The sequence below is a fragment of the Larimichthys crocea genome, chromosome X (genome assembly GCF_000972845.2).
Source record: "Larimichthys crocea isolate SSNF chromosome X, L_crocea_2.0, whole genome shotgun sequence".
NCBI lineage: Eukaryota > Metazoa > Chordata > Actinopteri > Sciaenidae > Larimichthys > Larimichthys crocea.
In genome coordinates this window covers 28034922-28058450 of record NC_040020.1, presented here as the reverse complement: position 1 = coordinate 28058450, position 23529 = coordinate 28034922, and the positions used below count along the sequence as shown (strand labels likewise).

At 40.7% G+C, this 23529-nt stretch overlaps 1 protein-coding gene across 2 annotated transcripts; it reads left to right on the top strand.

Moving 5' to 3' along the window:
* Window positions 1-4151: 4151 nt before the first annotated feature.
* Window positions 4152-21649, top strand: map2k7 (mitogen-activated protein kinase kinase 7). 2 transcript variants are annotated; one of them, XM_027282966.1, is made up of 13 exons: window positions 4152-4355; window positions 6113-6160; window positions 9129-9273; window positions 9680-9746; window positions 10773-10886; window positions 11960-12079; window positions 12213-12320; window positions 12420-12599; window positions 12712-12792; window positions 13405-13547; window positions 13782-13827; window positions 13944-14079; window positions 16240-21649. In XM_027282966.1, the coding sequence occupies exons 1-13, from the start codon at window positions 4232-4234 to the stop codon at window positions 16335-16337; spliced, it is 1410 nt and encodes a 469-aa protein (XP_027138767.1). In that variant the 5' UTR covers window positions 4152-4231; the 3' UTR covers window positions 16338-21649. The 2 variants fall into 2 exon arrangements, with proteins under 2 accessions (XP_027138767.1, XP_027138768.1); XM_027282967.1 differs by lacking the exon at window positions 6113-6160.
* The last annotated feature ends 1880 nt before the right edge of the window (window positions 21650-23529 follow it).

Here is a 23529-nt window from a genome sequence, read left to right as displayed (position 1 = left end):
CCCACCAGGAGAAATTTACTTGTCACAGCAGCTTGTATACACAAAATGGATAAAACAACTCCTCTCACTTCCTCTATGGAGGGGGCAGTTCGGACAGAGCTCAACCTCTTGACCAGTTAAGAGTAAGTAAGTAGCAGTTAATCTTTCGTGTTTGAGATCAAGCGATTAATTTAGTTTTTAAAGTTTATAAAATTGTTCACTAAAACTTGCCAGAGCCAGGAGAGACTCAAAAACAACACATTTAATAAATAGATTTAAAATGATATCAAACAGCTAAAAAGGTCAGATTAGTGAAAATCTGTTTAACTATGTGATATTGAGTCCCACAACATCAGCCTGATTCAAACATGAGTTAGATTTTGAGACACAAAAATATCAGTTGCTTGGTTGTTTGGTTTCAAGATGAAACTGTGACCGTGAGGCCAGAGACTTACCTTACGAATCACCTGCTGAAGTGTCCTGGATCATGTCTCTGAATCCTTACCAGCTCTGTTGTCAGGCCTTTGACCTGTGAATGGGTAAATATCACTACTGTAAAAACAAGTTTTTTTATCTATTTAACAACTGCCCATCCCTACGTGATAGCATATTGACATCTGCACCTTTGAATACGGAAAAACACCTGAACAATGTTCTCTGCAGTCTGAGATACATACTATACTGTTGTATTTACAGCATGGTGTGGATATGGTGAAAAAAAACATACTATTGCTGTAGTTATCAAATTTATATATCTATAATATATACATATTATATAAATATTATATATATAATATATATATCTTATTATTATTAAGTTTGTTTATGTTTGTTTTGTGAAATTGTGAAAATATTCAGTTTACTTAAATGCAGGAAAGTCTCTCACACTTTGGAAGCTGGAAACAAAGTTTGACAAATTATTCATGACTAATTGATTATGAAAATAGTTCATATTAAAGTGCTTTGTATGAAATTAAACAAACTCACACTCAAGGTCTTACTTCAGCAAATGGGGTTCACCCATTGTCATTGAACTGAAGGTGTTAAAGTTAAAGGTCCAGTGTGTGGGATTTCGTGGCATGTATCGGTGAGGATGCAGATTAAACCCAAGTAAATTCACCTCTACTTCCAAGCCTGAAGGAGAACTACGGTGGCTTGAAAAATGCGAAAGTCTATTAGAGTTTGTTATTGTGTTTTTTGGCTACTGTAGAACATGGCTGACTCTGTGTAAGAGAACCTCTCACTGTAGAAAGAAAAATGTTCATTCAAAAAACAAACAATGCTTATTTTCAAGTGATTATACACTCCTACAGATGAACATTATATTTCATTTCTGCCCATAGATCCTTTCTAATGTTACACACTGGACCTTGAACATGATCCTAAGTTCACTTTGGCTTGCGGGTAACTGTGTGAAGGACTCGTTCACCAGGGTGCCCGGTGTGGGTCATAAAGTCTATCTTACTTATCTTATCTTATCTTGACAATGAGCAACCCACATTTGCTGACGAAGACCTTTATGATATGGTCAAAAGCTCCTGGACAAATAAGTGTCAAAGCTCAGGTTTTAGGTCAACCTGGATGAGAAAGTCCTGCAAAGGCTGAAAATTGTATAAAATTCAAGTTATGTAGCTCTTCAACTGTAACTGATGAAGACTATATGATATAGTTAAAAGCACCAGAGCCAACAAGCAAGTAAGTGGACCTTGAGTTTTGTTTGTTTTATTCCAAGGCAAAGGATAAACTCATCAGATCATTTTTTCAAGGACAGGTTACACACCTCACTGTAAATGGGGAGTAACTATTATTGACTGTAAAGGTAACGTGTGCGCGTGTTACGTGTGTGCGCGTGTCTGGTGTGTTGTGTGGTGGTGTCTCAGTCAGTCAGCAGTGCTGTGTGTGTCTGTGTGTGTGTGTGTGTGTGTGTGTGTGTCTCCAGTCAGTCAGTGTGTGTGTGTGTGTGTGTCTGGTCCTGCCTGCCAGGAGGGGGTCGAGAGCTCTGCTGGGAACTACATGGTGCTCAATTTTTCAAGATGTCGTCGCTGGAGTAGTAAGTTATTCCCCCGCCGGTTATACATATACATATACATACATACATACATACATACATACATACATACATACATACATACATACATACATACATACATACATAATAAAGTCATGCTGGTGTTAAAGAGACTGTTGGAATGGAGGTAGTGCTCCTTACATGGTGGGAGTAGCAGTGTGTTGCTGAAAGCTGTTTAAGGCCCCCACAGTGTCATGCAGGAGGTGAGAGGAGTTGTTCATGATGGGTAGATCCATCATGAACAACTCCTCTCACTTCCTCTATGGAGGGGGCAGTTCAGGACAGAGCTCAACCTCTTGACCAGTTAAGAGTAAGTAAGTAAGTAGCAGTTAATCTGCTGTGTTTGAGATCAAGCGATTAATTTAGTTTTTAAAAGTTTATAAAATTGTTCATTGAAACTTGCCAGAGCCAAGACAGATTTAAAAACAACACATTTAATAAATAGATTTAAAATGATATCAAACAGCTAAAAAGGTCAGATTAGTGAAAATCTGTTTAACTAATGTGATATTGAGTCCAACAACATCAGCCTGATTCAAACATGAGTTAGATTTCTGAGACACAAAAATATCAGTTTGCTTGGATTTGTTTGGGTTTCAAGATGAAACTGTGACCGTGAGGTCAGAGACTTACCTTACTGAATCACCTGCTGAAGTGTCCTGGATCATGTCTCTGAATCCTTATACCAGCTCTGTTAGTCAGGCCTTTGACCTCCCTGTGAATGGGTAAATATCACTACTGTAAAAACAAGTTTATTTTATGTATTTAACAACTGCACATCCCTACCGTGATAGCATATTGAAACATCTGCACCTTTGAATACGGAAAAAACACCTGCACATGTTCTCTGCAGGCTGAGATACATACTATACTGAATGTTGTATTTACAGTATGGTGTGAATACTGTGAAAAAAAACATACTATTGCTGTAGTGATCAAATTTAAGAGGTTGCTCTTCTATAACTATATATATAGTATTGTTTAAAATGCCCCTCACAATTTGAAAGTGACATTTCAAGTTATGTTTTATGTTTGTTTTGTGAAATATGTGAAAATATTCAGTTTACTCTAAATGCAGGAAAGTCTCACACTTTTAGAAGCTGGAAACAAAGTTTGACAAATTATTAATGACTAATTGATTATGAAAATAGTTCATATTAAAGTGCTTTGATATAAAATTAAACAAACTCAACTCAAGGTCTTACTTCAGCAAATGGGGTTCACTCCATTGTCATTGAACTGAAGGTGTTAAAAGTTAAAGGTCCAGTGTGTTGGATTTAGTGGCATGTATCGGTGAGGATGCAGATTAAACCCAAGTAAATATCACCTCTACTTCCAAGCCTGAAGGAGAAACTATGGTGGCTGTGAAAAAATGTTTGATTAGTGTTTTTTTGGTTACTGTAGAAACATGGCTGACTCTGTGTAAGAGAACCACTCTCACTGTAGATAGAAAAATGTTCATTCAAAAACACAACAATGCTTATTTTCAAGTGATTATACACTCATACAGATGAACATTATATTTCATTTCTGCCCATAGATCCTTTCTAAATGTTACACACTGGACCTTGAACATGATCCTAAGTTCACTTTGGACTTGTGGGTAACTGTGTGAAGGACTCGTTCCACCAGGGTGCCCGGTGTGGGATCAATAAAGTCTATCTTATCTTATCTTATCTTGACAATGAGCAACCCACATTTGCTGACGAAGACCTTTATGATATGGTCAAAAGCTCCTGGACAAAGCTCAGGTTTTAGGTCAACCTGGATAAGAAAGTCCTGCAAAGGCTGAAAATTGTATAAAATTCAAGTTATGTAGCTCTTCAACTGTAACTGATGAAGACTATATGATATAGTTAAAAGCACCAGAGCAAACAAGCAAGTAAGTGGACCTTGAGTTTTGTTTGTTTTATTCCAAGGCAAAGGATAAACTCATCAGATCATTTTTTTAAAGGACAGGTATCACAACCTCACCTGTATAACTGAGTAAATGGGGAGTAACTATTATTGACTGTAAGGTAACGTGTGCGCGTGTACATGTGCGTGTACGTGTGTGTGTACGTGTGTGCGTACGTGTGTCTGTGTGTGTCTCCAGTCAGTCAGTCAGTGTGTGTGCTGGTCCTGCCTGCCAGAGAGGGGAGTCGAGAGCTCTGCTGGGAACTACATGGTGCTCAATTTTTCAAGATGTCGTCGCTGGAACAGAGGCTGTCGCGAATCGAGGAGAAACTAAAGCAGGAAAATGAAGAAGCTCGCCGGAGAATCGACCTCAACATCGACATGAGTCCGCAGCGATCACGTCCGAGGCCGAGTGAGTGTCCACCGGGGAGGACCGGGGAGTCGGTAACGGCCAGAATAGCGGGGGGAAAGATCGTAGAGGCGGAGGGAGGGAGGGAGGGAGCGGGGGTGTTATGCTGCTGCTGCTGCTGCTACATGCTAACAGGCGAGCTACATAAACAAACACCGACCCAGCTTGGTCGGTTGATTTCACTGTCAAACCAGTCACTTAACAAGCGGGGCTGTTTCTATAGTGAGCAGAGCGTGATATTAAACAAATGAAAAGCTGTCATGAGACATGTCGCTGCTGGCAGTCACGTCCCGAGATCTGCTCTGATGCTGTCCTGTCAAACACGCTAGGCTAGCAGGCTAGCACTGTGAGTGATTGTCGGTGGCAGGCCCAGCGTCAGCTTCAATATCTCATGTAGTTTCCAGCCTGTTTATGAAATATTACGCAGGTGCCACGCATTACAAGCGTGTCCGTGCTTTCGTGTAATTATCAAGCAGCGTGTTTGCCCGTGAGTCTTGCGGCAAAGTGACATTTCTGTGCCAGTTTTGACCCTTGACGAAACAGACGCTAATTCGTGCGAGCTAACAGATGAAGCTAACGTCCAACGGGCGCTACAAACCGTCGGTTAACGTGTTTCATCGCGCGCACACTTCACGTGCAGTGCCAACGTTTGAACAAACTCACGAGGACACGCTCGACAAAGTCGTCCACAGTATAAAAGGGGTGTAAAGTGAGAAATGGTGAAACAGTAAGGCTGGGCCCTTGGACCACCTGGAGTAGAAAACTCTCAAACAACAGTCTGCAACATGCCTGTGCCGAAATAAACCCAGTGCTGGAGACAAGAAGCTCGTTATTATCTCCCCATTGTGACATTGTGAACTTTTAAAAACTGCCAGCCAGCAGTGTAAGAAAACCCTGTTCACTCCTGTACTGTACAAACATCATTCTTGCCTGCAGATCATCTCTTGTTGTCCATTCATATTCAGGTTTGAGTGACATTGACCTGCAATCCTGCAGTTTTTTTTCCCCCTCTTTTGTACTTTTACAAATGGTTTGTGAGGTTTTCGTGTTTGTGAGAGTGAGAGTGTGAATGAGGCCGGTGCTTATTGTCAACAAATCTCATGAAAAGACCAAATTACAAAGTACTTTGATACTGACTTGATTAAGTTTAACTGCCATGGCGTAATCGAATATTTAAAACAGTTTCTTCATCTCTGTCATCGACTTAATTTTGAGATCACCAGCAATCCCTAGTTTTACTCAATCTCAATAAGTTTCACAGTTATAGATGTTTTAAATTTGGGGAAAAGTCACCACTGGTATTGGGTCGAGGTTTTAATATCAGATCAGTTTATCTCCATTAAAAACACATCAGTGAGCCGCTCTGTGGCACCGCATTATGGCACTTACTCATTACAACACCAAATGTGTATTAATTTGCAGTTGAAAATAGTCCCCAAGCGATACTTACTCCTGTCTGAGTAATGTTTGCTAATAACCACAGTGACAAGCTGTTCTCAAATATATTTGTGTCCCGTTTTTTTTTTTTAGGATTTATGTCTTCAGTAGAAACCATCAAGTATTGAAAGATGGACTGGTGCGTTGTTGATTTTGGTCTTTCCATAGGAACTGTTAACAATAATAAAAAGATTGACACTAGAGTTATACTTTTTTTCTCCGATTAGTTATATGATTGTGTGTGTGTGTGTGTGTGTGAGTGATCGTCTCAGTAGAACAGTGCAGTAATGTGCGTGTGTGTATATTTTCTTTCCTCTGTCTAGTCATCGTGATCCAGCTCAGTCCTGCTCCAGCCCCTTCCCAGCGTGCAGGTATCATTCAATCCATCGCTCTCTCTGCCACTGCACACCTGTGTCCCCCATTTCATCTCCCATGCCCTCCTCTCTTATCTTTGTCTTTCATTTATTTTATTTTTTTATCAGAGAAATACACAAGCAGTTCCCCACATGCGCACCAGTGAAGTTTCCTTCATGTGGCTCCAGCTAGTAGAGATTAACAGGGCTTCAATATTATGACATAACTTACTGTAATTACTCGCATTGGTCTTATTAACACATTAATACACGTTTCTTACATCCAGTGTGATTTGTAGTCTAAAAAGAACGTGAGCATGTGAAAAAGCTTATTTAACAAGTGGCTGTAAAAGTCAGTTTACTCTTGCCAGTAACTATAGAGACATGATTTGTTTCAACCCGACTACATGGTCCCTAAAGGAACATATAAGAAATAACTAATGTTAGTGTCAGTGCAGTTTCAACATGCTGACTCCAATTTTCTTTCATTTCAAACGTTGTCCCCGCATACACACACACATTAAACACTTTCTCTCACACACTGATTAATAATCTCTGCTGAGGGATAAGAGTTTAATCCATGTTTGTGAAACCAGTCCTTGACTGGTTCTGATATCTTAGCCGCAGCAGTTATTTACACCTCCTTTCAAATCACATCCTCTCTCCATCTTTCCCTCCCTCTCTCTATCCCTCTGTCTGTCAGTGTGTCTGTGCCAGTGGCAGGGCAGTGTTGGTGTGTGTTCACAGTGTACGTGTATATGTGTGGACGTGTGTCAGACAATTAACCTTCGTTATGCTGGAGGCAGAGAATCACGGTGCATGTGGCTTTTCTGCACGACACGATGTTTTGGGTTGTGTTTCGTTTGACACAGTCTCTAATCCAGCATCCCCACTGGTCCATCTGCAGGAGTGCTGTGAACACTCTGGCTTCGCTCTCTCTGTTTTCTTTGTGTGGCGACTGAAGACTTGCCTTCCTGTCAGAGTCCGGCTGACTGACTGACTGACTGTCTGACTTCCAGCTTAGTCTGTGCTATGCAGTTTTGGCCGAATGTCTCCTCCATTTCTCTTTCCCTCACATCGGACTGTTTGATGTTGTTTGCCTGTTATTCATCTTCTGGCATCTCCCTCCTTCCTTTTCGCAGCAGCACTGTGTGAGCAGGAGGCGATGCAGCAGTGCCTGCGAGTATCTGTGTGTCACCCCCCTCTCTCTCTCCTCGCTCTGTCTGCTAGTCTATCCTCTCATCCGTCCATCTGGAGCCAGCCGAACTATGGAGATGCGATCTGTGCCAAAGACTGCCTGAGTTCTCCTTCCTCTCTGTACTAACCCCTCCTCCTGTTCACTAACTGCTTCTCCCCTTACAGGCTGATCCATCCACAGGTGACTCATGGATACAAACACCCGCTGGCACTCTCAGAAGAGCTGCTACAAAAACAATGAAAATTATACCGACAGCTGCATGGTCCTCAAAATGTTTTTGCAAACTGGTTTGGTTGAATATTTTCAGAAGTTGTTGATGTGAACCTGGTAATAATTTGAGATTTTAACCCTTAATCATCATGATAGTCGGGGAGGTCATGGCTGTTGACTTTCTGTCTAAACATTTGGTTGCATGACATGTCTGTGCTAATACTACTCTAGATTGTTGTCCTGAAGTTCTTTAACATCTCCAGCTGAAAATGAGTTAGTGCTTGCTTGCACATAGCACAAGGTCAGTGTTGTTTTAACACGTCCTTGAATGCATGATTTAGACCTTTGTTTATACAGGGCTGGGAGCATGTTGCATCTTCTGTTTGGATTTCAGTTAATTGTGAACTGAACCTACTGTAAATTTGGCATCCGGGGTTATAAAGCTGTTTAGGGGTGGCTGTGTGTGGATAATACTGGCTTTAATGTCAAACTGGTTTATTCCAACTTATTTTTATTGCTCTGGCCATGAGTTCTGTCAGATATGATAACATTGTACTCAACTATATGATTTCTAAGATTTGGGAACTCGAACACAAACGGTTAAATGATCATACAGGTTGTAAATGATACTCAAGTCAGCCAAACATATTTATGACTGAAAAAAAAAGTAAAAGTATGACCCAAACTGTCCATTGTCCAGCGCTGATTTTAGCAGATGACGTTTGACTTCCTGATTCAACTTTGATCTGGTAGCTGTGCACACTCTGTTTTCCTGTACAGTGAGGAATTATTAAAAACAGCATGGCCGCTTTTAGTCTTACCACCAAATAGATGACTGACTGCTCAGATTGTGGTTGTGCTTTTTGTAGTGTTGCCATGTTCAGAAATCGTAGCAGACGCATTGATGGGTACAATGCTCTCATAACAAATAAAACCAATGGCCAGAGCTAACAAAACAAAGTTAATAAACCATAGTTTTCTTTTTAAAAACAAAACTCTGGACGTCCACGTTACTGAACTTTACCTCCCGAGCTGCGGGCTAACCCTGTGCTGTCTCTCCCTGCCTGAGAATGGTGTTGCTTTTGCTCTGAGATAACCGTTCTGTTTGTTTTAACATTAGGTCGGGACACAGAAACAAAAACAAAGCTGTATCTGGGGAATAAAACAAGTTCATATACTACGAAGGGTCTAGATAACAGGACTGTAGTGAAAGAACTCTTGGATCTCTTCAAGGCAGATTACTCTTGTCGTCTCATGGAAAATATTGTTCAGTCTGTACTACACAGGATATGATATATCACATTATTTTCTAAGCGACCACTTTGATTTAGTCATTTAGTATGAAGCTTAGATTTCAGGAAGGAACATTAATTAGTTAAACAAATCTAATGAAGCACAAATAATAGGTTATCACCTTTGTTGGTGCACAACAGCTTTAAAACCACAAAATTTATGCAGTCAGTGAATGCATGAATAAACATAGCCATCTTACACCTTCTGGCATGCTGGCCTCTGGTGCGAAGTGTACTGTACCATTCGTTCTGTCTGTGTCTAATGTGTCATGTCTCCCCACCCCAGCACTCCAGCTGCCACTGGCCAACGATGGAGGCAGCCGTTCATCGTCTTCAGAGAGCTCGCCTCAGCACCACCCTTATCCCAGCCGCCCGCGTCACATGCTCACCCTGCCCACACCTCCGTACGGCCTACAGAAGAGCCTAGAGAAGTATGTGGACACATGCTGGCATTCGTCTGAGTAGTGATTAATGAGAGACTGTATTTGTTCTAAAAACGAAAAATGCAAAAATGATCTTGGTGTCTATATGTGGCATCAGTAAACGTAGTCTTGCATACACACACACTCACACACACTCACTCACACACACACACACACACACACACACACAAGGTTGCCATGTGAACACGCAGCGAGGGCAGCAACACACAAACACAGTCATATAAAGAAGAGCATACATGGATCCACATGCAGTGTGTGGGTGGAAGAGATGTACAGAAACACATGCAGCATCTATTTCTCAGAAGTCTCTCTCATCATGCCACAGTGTCACACTAAAATATACTTTATATAGTATTTGTGTTTCTTATATATTTGTGTGTTGTCGTCTCCGCAGTGCAGAGATCGACCAGAAATTGCAGGAGATCATGAAACAGACGGGTTATCTGAAGATCGACGGTCAGGTGAGATGTGCACACAGACACATGTTGAGTTTTTTCTAGTCTGGAAACATTAATCCCGAATACGAACATGAAAACCAAAGTGGTAGACCAAAACCAGCCAGCAGGGCCTACTAACACATGTAACGAGTGTGATAAGTGTGCTCCTCTCTGCCATTGGCCTCTATTGTTGTCCGAAAACTATTAAAAACACATGAGCTGCACTGTTGCACTGGGTGACGTGATCCTTCATTACAAGGCGCCGTGGTTTATTTTGAATCAGTTCTGCATACACTGTCCTGCTGCTGTAAATACTCGCAAGAGGAATAAACATGTTTTAATCCACAGATGGAAATAGTCCACAACAAAACACATCATCGGTTTTGGTCTTTTTTTTTTTTTTTGTCTCAGTTCTAAAATATTTTTTAACACTAACGCAGGATTTGTTTGTTCTTCTCAGTATTCAAAAAGAAAAGAAAAAAAATGTAATGTATATAACTATGATGAAAAAGCAGACAGTTTGGTGTAGTGTGACCAGAAACCATTGTTAAACAAGGTCATGGTTACAGTAAAACCCTTTGAAAGCAATCATCAGCTTTTTTTAATCTTTGATATAAACAGAATATTATAAATATGATGGATTAGACTTGTTTGTTTGCTCCAACTTTTATGTCTAGTGGCAGTCAGGGTTTGAAGATACGTTTGAATCATCGCTGCACTCCAGATTGTTTTTTACTTCCTCTCATTAGCTCAGAGGCATCGTTACATCATGCACTCGATGAGATGTCACTCACAGCAGCTCAGTCGCCAGTGATTTAATTTTAATGAAGCATGGCAGTGATGCATTTTTCCACTGTGTGCTGGTATTCTCAGACATGGCCAATGGGGGAGCAGCTTAATTAAATATCAAAATATTTGTTAGTAAATGGTCCAGAGGGGTTCACTGTTCCCTCATCAGCTGGGGGAGTTTGTATAGAAACAACATTCAGTTAATGTTTTAACCAGTAGTCTGTGTTCTAAGTGTGGTTTCACCTGCATGTCTGTCCACAGCGGTATCCAGCGGAGGTGACAGACCTGATCAGTGAGGGGGAGATCGGCAGCGGCACATGTGGACAGGTCTTCAAAGTGCGATTCAAGAAGACCGACCATGTCATTGCTGTCAAAGTAAGGCCCTCCTGCACTCACCTTCCCTCTGAAAGCTGTGCATCCCACATTTATTTTACACGTTTTCCAGATCATTTGTTGTTATGTTTGATGTTGGTTTAATGCTGCTATTGTAACACAGAGGAGAGTCGGAGAGAATAAAAGCACCGTAAGATGTTAGAGCCAGTTTCTTTGAAATCCTGTCCCAAAACATTTTCACATTTGAAATGTTCAGTTGTGATAAGACCAACATGTTTTATTCCCCATGCTATGAATTTATTGTGTATTGTTTACGGGGTCCCCATTAGCTTCACCTGCTGTGGTTACATCGACAGCAATAAAAGAAAATAATAATAATAACACAAGGCATATGAGATATATGTGAATAATGAATTAATAACAGTTAGTTTATTAACCCATATATGCATAACCCAGAATAAAAACATATTCCAGCTCCATTGTTTAATAGTGTATTTGATGAGGTTTGGTAATGACTTCCAATCAGAGGAGACTCTTTTCAGAATAGTTCATTTCTTTGTTGCATTTCTTTTAGCTTTGGAAAGACATTCACATTGAGTTTATTGAGAAAATGGGCTGTAAGCTGTATGTGTTTGTGGCTAGTATATTTATGCTAAAGAATCCAGGTTTACCTGAAAAGATGACTGACTCGGGTACATCACATGCTTTTATGAAGCTAAACCTTTTCAGGGAGCAAACTGGCTTGTGGCTTGTTTTGCAGGAACATGACAAACACCCTCAAATATCAGTCAACACGATCGACACATATGCAGGAGGAGCTTGATGCTCAGCCGGGCTCAGCTCGCTAATTTTCTGTTGTGCTTTAATTATGACTAGTCTTCCAACACAGTGGCAGTAATGACCCCACATAACAACCCTACTATTTAAAGAGATGACTTAATTGTAGCTGTCCGAGCGGTTTAACAATTAGGGGAGTCAGTCAGCTCACCAGAGGGGTCTTTGTTTTGTGATTTCCTAATGGATTGTTTCTTAATACGCACACCGAGCACGGTGTGTGTTTACATTCAAATGCCGGCGGCAATCTTGAACGTCTTTGTGTGTGTTGTGTGTCACAGCAAATGCGTCGTACAGGAAACAAGGATGAGAACAAGAGGATCCTGATGGACCTGGATGTGGTGTTGAAGAGTCATGACTGTCCTTACATAATCCAGTGCTATGGCGCTATAGTTACCAACGTGAGTATTGTCTGCTTGACAGTAAAATAGCAGCTAAATACAGTCTTGTGTGTTTGAACATCCCATTTTTATTTTTATATTTGCAGCCAGTGTCACTGGTAAAAGCTTGATTCCTGTGTGTGTTTGTGTACAGACGGATGTTTTCATTGCCATGGAGCTGATGGGAACGTGTGCTGAGAAGCTGAAAAAGAGAATCCAGGGCCCCATCCCAGAGCGAATCCTTGGAAAGATGACCGTTGCAGTAAGCGGAATAAACCCACACATACACAGATACATAAGCGTAACACTGCTCACTTGATACTCATAGACTTACTGTCTGTGTGTGTGTTTTCTGCTCCAGATAGTGAAGGCATTGCTGTACCTGAAAGAAAGACATGGTGTCATCCACCGGGACGTCAAACCCTCCAACATCCTCCTGGACGCTAAAGGTCAGATCAAACTGTGCGACTTCGGGATCAGCGGACGCCTCGTCGACTCCAAGGCCAAGACCCGCAGTGCAGGCTGTGCCGCCTACATGGCGGTGAGTGTAAACCGACACGCTCTACACTCAAAACAGTACCGCACACACAGATCTGAGTTTACACGTGATACACACACCGATTCCCTAAACAGAGTGTTTCCTGGTTTTGCAGCCTGAGAGAATAGACCCTCCAGATCCCACCAAACCTGACTACGACATCCGAGCAGACGTGTGGAGCCTTGGCATCTCTCTGGTAAAACTGCTTTCATTTTATTACCATGAAAGGAGTGCGCTTGCACTCGTTCTCATTGTGGGTGCTGGGTCAGCCCATGGTGCCATAAGGACACATAAGGGGTTAAAGATTTGTGCATTATTTGTATTTTATCAGATGATTGCTAGCATTTGGCGCAGTAAAGACAAGGTGCCGTGTCTTCATTTCCATCAGTCTCTGTGTCTATATTTGCACTAAAAGACAAAGAAGCATCAGCTGAACATTTGGCATTATATTTGCAGACGTCTTAAGCACAGTGTCAACAGACTCTCCAGCTCTCTGTGAGCTCAGTTTCAACATTGCAGATCAGTGTTCACAACCAGAGCTTGGTAGTTGAACATGTACTGCCACACAATAACACATTTTTTATGAGATGAGCGATGTTTTGTCTCATCTGAATATTCCTTTAAGGCTTCATGAAATGTTCTTCAGCTGACATGAGATATGCCAAAAAAAACGAGTTCCAGTAACTGAAAAGTACGAGTTGTAAACAACTTTACTCTAACTATTCTGTGGTATTTATTCCAATTCAACCTTATTCAAAATAAGTGAAGTGTTTCTTGTCGATGACAGTGGGGTCCTTGTGTCCTTCAGGTGGAGCTGGCCACGGGACAGTTTCCTTACAAGAACTGTAAGACAGACTTTGAGGTTCTGACCAAAGTGCTGCAGGAAGATCCTCCTCTGCTGCCTCTCAGCATGGGCTTCTCCCTCGACTTCCAGTCCTTCGTCAAAGACTGGTGAGCACAAATCGCACTCTTAAAACTTTACTTTGGTCCTGTTCTCTGGAACCTGTCACGACTGTCTACATTTAAAAAGTAAACAGAGAACATCTCTGTTGTGTCAGATGACTGATCTCATGCTGCTCACGAGATCAGTTTGTGAGATGTGGTTTGTCATTAATCACATGTCACTTGTTGCTGTATGCCTCTTTTAAAAATCCACTTCCACTTCATGTGTGTGTCTTTCTGCAGCCTCACAAAGGATCACAGAAAAAGGCCAAAATACCACGGGCTGCTGGTAAGATGCCAGTCACAACGAATGATAATAAACATTTTGTTAAGATTCGCCACAATGACCCAATGATCAACTGAAACGTAACTCTCTGTATCTCTTCGTCCGTGTCCGTCTTCCAGGGGCATAGCTTCATCCGGCGTTACGAGGTGCTGGAGGTGGACGTGGCCGGTTGGTTCCAGACGGTGATGGATCGCACCGAGTCTCCTCGCAGCAGCCAGTGTTACAGCCATCAGCACCAGCTCCACTCGCTCTTCAGTAGGTAGCCTAGCCTAGGCCAGCCTGGCGTTAGCTTAGCCAGACGCTAGTCTAGCCTAGCTTTAGCTTTGCCAAGCCCAGACTCAGTCTGTCCTAGTCTAGCCCAGCGTTAGCAGCTAAGCCTAGCGTTAGACCCAGCACGCCTGTCCATCTGTCCACCGGAGCACCTGACGAGCCCACAGAAGAGGGGGAGAGACGGAGACTCAATGGAGGACTCTGGATGGACAGATGGACGGAGAGATGGACTGATGGATGGATGGATGACACAGGTGGCTCTGTTTGTCATTGTGCTGAATCTGGACCAGCAGACATGGGGAGGAGGGAAGAGAAAAGGGTGCACACTGTAGTTAGCTTCATTCATTTACATGTTGCGTCACATCACGATGTGTGTAATAGCCGCACACACTTACATACAAAACCCTTCGTGTGTCTTGTTTGTGTTTCTACATTTCCTCCACTGCGCATTAGTTTTTCACCTACATGTCTGTCTCCAGCATTGATCCAAGCCATTGGATTAGTCAACAGAGTAGTCACTACACACTGGAACAAAGCATCTGCTACGTTAGCAAACCTGAATCTCTTATGGAGGACACGACAATGTCCGGTGCAATTATGATTCTTCAGGTGTTTCTACGATCACACATTCTCAGGCTGTGTGTGCGTGTGTGAGTGTGCGTGCGTGCGTGTGTGGATCAATATAAAGACACAGTCACTGGTTGTTTTTAAAAGTGAGATTATACTTCTTAGTCGTTTAATCACTTTCACACTACAGCTGTAACACACAAACGGGAATAAATTAATCTGTGCTTCGTTTCTAACATGTGAGGATAGTAATTAACTTTGATATGAAATATGTTTAGGATACCCGTCATTGTATTTAGCAGTTCCACATTGAAAAAAAGAAATACAAAAAAAATTAGTTGTTGCGTTCTAGCTTTGTAGAAAAGGAGTAAACCTTTATGTATTGTGAGTGGACTAAAAGAGCGTTGAAAGGGATGAAAGGATGCTATGAAGGGAAGGAGGAGCGTTGGACTCTTTCTAGAAGTGTGTGAGAGAAAGCCAGAGAAAGTAGAAGAAGAAGGGAGCTGTACTCACATTGATGACCATTTGGAAGACTAAATGACGTTAATAATGTTAGTAGTGTGAGAAACGAGGGAGAGGCTGGAGGTAAAAATGGGAGCAGAATGCTTTTTCATTGAGCAGACGAAAGATAAATGTGTGTAGATCTTCTTACCTGTGGAGCATTTCTTTACTTCACCCTCTGTTTGTCTACCTCTTCCTCTTTGTCCATCTCTCCGTCTGCCTCTGCTGTTTTGTGTCATGTAGTGCTCCACAGTGTTTCCAGACCAAAGGCTGCGTGCAGGTGGTTGTCGTTGGTGGAGGGCCATGAGATTTTGACCCGCTCCTGTAAAAAAAATTTCACATATTAAACCACACAGACAAGTCTCGATAAAGCATGTTTTGGTGTTTTTAGAAACTAGAGCGGGGGTCTCCAACTTCAGTTCAGGGGCCAGACGTGACCTATAAGGTCATAAAGCCGTCCACAAGTTTAAAACTGATTACCAAATCAGTTTTTTTTTTAAGTCTTTATAGTCTTTGAGGCATATTTGAAAGTAATTAATAAAAAATATGTTTGGGTCACAATTGGAATTTTTGGACACTGTCCAAAATTTTACGATATTCAGTTTGCTGGTAGGAATTCTTCACATTTGAGAAATTGAAACCAGTAAATTTAGTAATTATACAATTATCCAAATTGTTGTTGATCGATGAATCAAGTAATTATAGTTTACCAACAGCGTGATTTAGATTTAGATTTAGCGTTGCATACCTGACATCAAAATGTGTCTCTTAAAAACCCAACAGAAAAAACTTTTTAAAAATTTTTTTTCAACATAGAGTTTAGTGCAACTTTCGTCTCATTTATAAGTACAAAGCTGCCATTTTCTGGGAATTAAATCTGAAGCAGCGTTATTTAATTTTTTAAACAGTCCAGCCAGGTGACTTGAAGTTGGGACCCCTGAACTAGAGGATTGTTATGATAAACCTGAGTTTGTCAGGCTTGATAAAGCGGGCACAATTGATCTGTGTTTGTATAGATGTACTCATTGAGCACAGGTCTTCAGAGACTGACTGACTAGAGTCCTACTGTCTCCTCAGTTGCAGGGCCACAGCCAAAGCCTGCTAGATGTGCATACTTAAACCTTCCACGCCCCGTCACGCACCAAACCAAATCACTGCTAGACACAGAGAACTGAGGACTGGCAACTATAGAGAGAGGGAATTGTTAAGTGCCAGAGAGAGAAAGAGAGACAGAGATCCAGGGATGTTGTCACGATTGCAGAACAGATGAAGCGAAAATGAAGCGACAGGAAAACGAAAGGAGGGAACAGAGTGAGGCGAGAAGGAAGACAGACAGCGTTAAGAAAGTGGAATGGGAAGTTAAAGAAAAGTCAGCGACAAACTGGAGTTGGATGACAGGAAGTAAGTGTGTGTATAAAAAAGAGACGAAGAGAGGAAGTCTCGCAGGACTGTCGAGCTCTGAGGCTAGCTGGTTATTGTAAAAAGCTTTCATGGTGTTTCACCAACATACCAATTATGATCTTAGCGAGTGAGTTAGCGTGTTGTGTTTATGATGTTTACTGTTCTGTTCAAACAATGTTATTTATTTACATTGCTACTGCTGCTACTTTTTTATTGCTTTAGACGCTGCTGTCACTTCTTTTCCCCAAAGGACAAATACTTTATTCTTTTTTTCTTTTAAGCCAAATAAGTGAAATAATGCAATGTCAACACACGTAACCAAATACAGAAGAGCAAGTCCGAAGAGGGCGAAAGCAAGTGAGAGAGGGTGAGATGGATTAGAAGAGAACGTGCAGGGAGGTCGGCTTCACAAAAAAGTACTAACAAAAACATAAGCACACACCTCAAATGTAGCTCTATGTGTAATTGAAGTAGTTAATCATCTATATCACGATGTCACACTAAACTCTGTACAGCGTAGATATGAGTAGAGGGGATGTCTGTCTGTCCAGATGCTTGTTGTCACCTCCATTTTTACTCGATTACTTTACTCGATCCATCCCGTCCTTCCATCTGTCCACAGGTCGCCTGCAAGCTTGACAACCTTGACAGTTCACACCAAAGGTGTCCACAACTCAACGAAAATACGAAAGAGCGTTGTTGTTATTGTTCTGACTATTGTTATTGACATTATAATTGATTACTCTCAGCTATGATATATATGAAATCTCTCTATAGCTAGTGGGGGGTGGGGTTAGCGCTGTTGTATAGCAGTGCCGTGTGTGCGTGTGTGTGTCATATACTGTACAGGGGGAGACTGTGAAACTAACGTATGACAATGGCCCAGCCACAAAACCAGCCGGCTCATCCTTTTACTCTGAATCAACTCACCATGGGCCTGTATCAGGAGGTAAACCTGGGCTACTTGGCTTCACTGAGCCCACTGAACATTAGTGATCCTGGATTACTGGTATCCGTTAGCTCTGGGTTTCTTGATAGGAGACAGAGTTCTTAATCACAAACAAATTAAATGTAATGTCATCAAATTCAACTGCAATGTCTTGTTGCTTATCAAAAGTGATATACACACCTGTACAGACATACCTGCAATAAGCTTATATCGGCCAGTTTATAGGTCTCTACTACGTTTCCCATGAAAATAACCTTGATAATGACGATGGAGACAGGAGATATTGTACAACTATTTTCACACTTTGAGTGGTGCTCCTCCTCGTGATGAGTAAACTAAACTTCATATGTAAAAACTGTTCTTAATATGCAGCTTTAATATTCATTCATTAGGATGTTATAGCGTTTTAAACCCTGTAGACACATGGTTGTATAAAAACTTAATTATCATGGAAGTCAAACTAAGTCATCTTATACATGTGTCTCTGTTGCTTGTTACTTTATTATAAACTCTGTACTACATGATGGTGAAATGTTGTTTCCAGTGATCTGATTGGTTAGTAGGCTAGAGCCTGCGTTAACTTAACCTACTCCGTTAGCCCTGCAGCGCCGGTTACCATGGTGATCAACCCCAGCTTAAAAGCGAAACAGCTTCATGATACCAGAAAACCTGCGTTAAGCCCATGTTGCCTCGTGATACAGGCCCTGCATGAGCAGATATGACGGTGAGTCGATGGACTCAGTCAGTTCAGACTTCATCAAGTTTTAATGACATGATTGAGCATCCAACAGTGAACAGGGACTGTCGTTAGTTATCTTTCTCTTGTAAACTATCCAGATGACAGGACACAGGGCTGATAGTGACAGACCTGCCCAGCCTCCCTGCTAATACTGTTGTTTATAGACCTGAATCTGGTGCTTAGCATCCAGCAGCTGTAGCTGAGATGTACTCATTGGTGCGGTTTCAAAAAAAAAAAAAAACACTCTACGAGACGGGGCGACCCGCTCTCACTACTAACGTTCACTGTTCAAACTCTGTATGTGTAATCTGTGTCCAAACACAAAGCTGGACCCAGTCTCCCACTGTCGAGCATCTCTGTTATTAAGCTGTATCTTACACACGCACACTCTCGCTCGACTGTGCTGGTTTGTGTGCATTTCCATCCAAACACCTGATTGGGTGATGGCGTCACACTTACAGCTCTGTGAAACCAATCAGGTCCGGCCAGGTGTGCACCTGCTGAATTAGGAAGAATGATGCTGTGTGTGTGTCTGTGTGTGTGAGCGTGTGTGTGTGTGTGTGTGAGAGGAAACAAAACATCTGATTACTAATCTACACACACATACACCAAATGTATAAAGTTAACCCATTCTACACAGCAATGCTTGCTACTGCCAATAGTGGCTTTATGTGTATATTAGCTTGTCTGGTGTGAGGCCAGAGGTGTATAAAAACAGCTAGTTCATAGCGAGTACCTGTGCTGTGCCTTTACACCGAGGGGGGAAGCGTGTGTGAGAGTGTGTGTGTGTGTGTGTCGTACACCCATCTGTAAGTAAACCAAATATCATTTTCACTATGCAGTCATTCAAACCATGTCAGCTTGCTTCGATAGGAAAACAAAGCCTCCTGTACATACACAGGTTTACGGATAAACTGGAGTTGGCGACAGTGTGTTTTTCTTTTTCGAGCCCCCCCTCCCAGTGTGATTAACATCACCGCCTTCAGCTAGTTCACAGAGACAAAGAGAGAGAGCAAGAGATATGTTTTGAATGAGCTGACAAATATTTAAGGATTGTATTGGGGTCGGGGAGGGATGTGGGTTAGACTGGGGTTTGTAGTTTTTGGGGGAGATACAGATCAATGCTGTAAAGTATATCAATTGCATGTTATTGTCACCGTTGTAACTGCCATTGTTTTGTTTGTTTGTTGTTTTTGGTTTTGTTTTTCTTCCAAGACAACGGTCGGTTGGGGCGGGGATGCACAAAACTTTATCCTTATTTATGATTTTTACACATATAGTCTGTATTTTTGTTTTGTTTTTTGCAAAAAAAAAATGTTGAATTATTGTGTACTTAGGAAAAGACACTTTTTCTTTTCGCCTTTGTTTCTTTTCTTTTCTTTTTTTTTTTTAAATGTTCTCTGTAAACTTTGCAATATACTTTTTCACTTTGGACCCGTCACTAGTTGTCGAGGAGGAGCTGTATCTTTATTGGCAGACAGTGTTTGTTAGAAAAAAATGTCCTGTTTTCCCCTCATTTATGTCTTTCTTTTCAGTTAGCTGTGTGTGTGAGCGGAGAGTGTGTGATGTTTATTCGTCTACCAAAAGTCTTTATTGATGGTGATTATTATTATTAGCTTTTATTTTTGTCCATTGTTTTTTTAATTATTATTATGATTACTATAATTACGGTTAATATTATTATTATTAATATTATTATGTTTGTTTTTATTATTATTATTATTATTTTTATTATTCAGGGCAAAGATGACACCAAATTGAACAAAGAAATAAATGGGTGATCCCAGACAGTGCTGAGAGCTGGACAGTGTTGTCCGTCTTTCTAAAAGGTTTTCTTTCTGGCGAGGTGGAGCAATCGTTTTCTTCTCACCGTTACGCTGTAGTGTCTGTCCACCTTATTTAAACCGCCACATAAAGATAACCTCTGAACTGAAAGTCTAATAGTATTTTTTTATTATTATTATATATTGTTTTTCCTTTGATCAGATATCATGATCGATTTATTTCTTGTTACCCCAGTTTGGGTCATAAATTGTGTGCTGTTATTTAATTTTTTCCCCCCTCTCATCCCTGCCCACTGCTTTTGGATTTTATTTTTTATTCTATTTTATGGTTATTATCTTTTATTATTTCTGGTTTGTCTGATGCTGTATTAGTGAGCTGATTGGTCAAATACCAGAGCTTTTTTTTTTTCTCTCTCTCTCTAATGCTGAGACTGTCGTGACTGATGTTGCACTTGTGATGGGTTTCATTTTGTTTTGTTTTTTTGTTTTGTTTTGTGTTGCAGATTGTTGTGCAGAGAGGAGAATATTGGGTGTTTTCCTTATTTTTCTTTTAAGTCACAGCAGTTATTTTATCAATCATAGATCTGTGACACAGAGCAAGAAAAATGATTCTACAGTGTATTTTTTTCACTGATATTTATTTATTGGTCATTTGTATGTTTTCTTTTTTTGTTTGTTTGTTTTTTATTGTGTATTGCTTTTTTGTGGAGGGCAAACAGGACTCAAGGTAGAGGAGTAATCTCTCATTGGCATTTTTATCGTGTACAGAAAAATCTAAATATTGTATTCAACCATCACACTAACGTCCAGTCTATAAAGTAACAGATTAAAATAGAAACCTACAGCACAGCGAAGTGCAACGTTCTGCCTTTACTGTGGCTGTCCGACATACTGACATCCATTATTTTGTTTACTGTTTACCCTCTCAGAAGGCCCCAACAAACAAACAAACATGGGTTAAAGCTGAGTAGCCACAGCATGGTGTATTTGAACTCTAGTGCTTTGCTAATAACTCACAGTTAAAGCTTGTATTGTTTGAAACTTGGATGGTTTTTATCAGTAAGTACCGAATGCCAGCAACAAAGCAGACTAGATTTTTATTTTTATTTTTGTTTTTAAGTTTTAGGCATTTCAGATGATGATAACTACTATGATAGTGGACTGAGTGGCTTGTTATTAATCTGCACTCCCTGTTAGTGAGGTGGGACACGCCTGCTTTGAAATATCATTGAGGTTTGTTGCTTGGTTTTTCTAAATGCAGTTCTAAGTCTAGATTGCATGACTTTGCTAGTTTGCAGGGTGGGGGGAGGATTGACTTCAGTCACCGCTGTTGCAGTTCAAAGGCTTCTTGTATGTACGACACCATGGATTTATTGTCTTGACAGTTGTATCAATCGACACAGCTTTACTGCCCGTTTCTTTCTCTCTCTTTTTTTTATTTTTTATTTGTTTGTTTGTTTGGCTGTATTTTATCCCCCCCCTTCCCCTTCCCCCGAGTCTCATTTCAAACAGAATAAATGCCATTATATTGTGAATACCTCAGGATTTTTTTGGAGAAAAAAAATAATAAAACACTTAAAAATCAAATAAATAAATAAAAAAACCTCATAAAAAGTTGATGTGTCATGGTGGATTATTTTTTTCTACTTTTCTAACTGGGTGTTTCATAAAGAAACAAAACATCATTATATCCTACAACGTCCATTCTGCAACTAGATACATTTTTGATTTCTGATGTTTGAAAGGTGAAAGGGAGGGTGGACATTATGCTCTTTTGTTAGACCTCTTCTTTTAAACCCAAATTTTTAATTCAGGTTTCCTGCTTTTAACATTTTAAGTCTCAGGCTGAGATAACTCTGACATCCCTTCAGGGTTATTTGACGAAAGCTCCACCAGTTATATAAGTGTTTTAGTAATAATACTGCTCATAGCAAATAAACTGAACTTAATGTGTGATATCTGAGCGCTGCACCTTATTTCAGACTACATTCAATATTCTCACACTGTTAAAATTCAGTTTGTATTTTTGTTTTACACATTCACACATACACATAGTTGGCACTGCCAAAAATGCTCCAACTATGGACACACGCTTGTGATTGCCAGTTTTGTCCACAGTGGGGTGCACTTTTTTTTTTTCAAAATTATCATTAGTGTTTTAACCTGAAACCAATATAGGTTGGTGCATCAGTAACATACCAACAAACAAATCCCTCCCCAACATCCTGTTTTAAATCCAAACTGTTGTCATTGTGTTTTAAATAATCCTTAGTGGGGCACGAGGTGTGTGATTGGTGGAGAGGCATGCTGGAGCCTCAGTCACTGAACTTCTGCTGAGCTCATTCATCTTAAATAACTCTAAAATCATATGTAAAATCTACCCTTTCACTGCCAAACACAGGCGAGCTGATGTGCTCAAACATGTCAGAATAAACACAGACCTCCTCTGACAACAGTCCTATGTGCGCTTTCCCCCACACTTTCCACTGAAATTTACCACAGTTCCCTGCATGACATGACGTGACTTGACATGTCTGCTTTTCCAGTCTTACACAACAATGGATGACACATATTTTAACTTTATTTAACTAACTTAAAACAAGTAAAACTTTTTTTCCTGCTAGCTTACAGTATCTAGATTGTAGTGTGTGCATTATGTAGAAAATGACAACGATCCTCTTACACTGAGGCCATTATGAGGTGTGTGAGACTGTTTCCCTGTCCTGAAGCGAGCTGCAGGAAGCTGCCTCATGTGAAGTGGTGTAACAACAGACCGTGCCCTGTGGCTGTGAAAATGTGCCAACAGGATGACGACTGGATGAAAAAAAACAATCAGACACTTAGTAACTATCCTGCAAGGTGATTTTGTTTCTTACACACAAGTACATATACAAACAGTTTACGGATGCAAGATAAACAATTATTTGCAAAATAGCTGCAAAACTTGACTTTTTAGAGTCAACTCTTCGTCCAACTATCTCACCTACTTACATAACATACGCTGAATTAAGGTTTTGTTTTTTTACAGATGAGGTTTTTGAAACAGAACGGATAGGTTCACATTTTTTTTACCAGTCTCAAAACAACAATCACATACCCATATGCACTGGACAGTTGGCACATTGACAGTATACAGGGGCATACTGGCTCCAAAAGGATTGAAGCATGTCTGAAGCGATAAGGGAGAAAATCCACTGTCGTTGTTCTGTGCAAAAACACTGAAGTGAAATTGGTATCTTTCAAAGTTCCACTCCTCATTGTTCTATGTAGACAGCATTTCCTTATTAAGTGTGTCCCTTCTTATGGCAGAGGAATAGAAACACAAAGTGGGAATTTCATACTAAAACAGTGTTACTTTTGGAAGATATCTGCTTGATTTGTGTTTCTTTGCAGAGAAGAGAAGGGATCTTCCTGCAGACAAAAAAAAATCAAGTGACTGTAACTTGTACCTATGACTATGCAGGTATTTTTGTAAGCTGTGTAAGTTCTGCGTA

Bases quoted from the DNA above. Each gene is read 5' to 3' on its own strand.
- map2k7 (XM_027282966.1), top strand. From the start codon at position 4,232: ATGTCGTCGCTGGAACAGAGGCTGTCGCGAATCGAGGAGAAACTAAAG. The intron at 12,080-12,212 runs GTGAGTATTGTC...GTTTGTGTACAG, and splicing joins ATGGCGCTATAGTTACCAAC to ACGGATGTTTTCATTGCCAT. The intron at 12,321-12,419 runs GTAAGCGGAATA...TTTCTGCTCCAG, and splicing joins TTGGAAAGATGACCGTTGCA to ATAGTGAAGGCATTGCTGTA.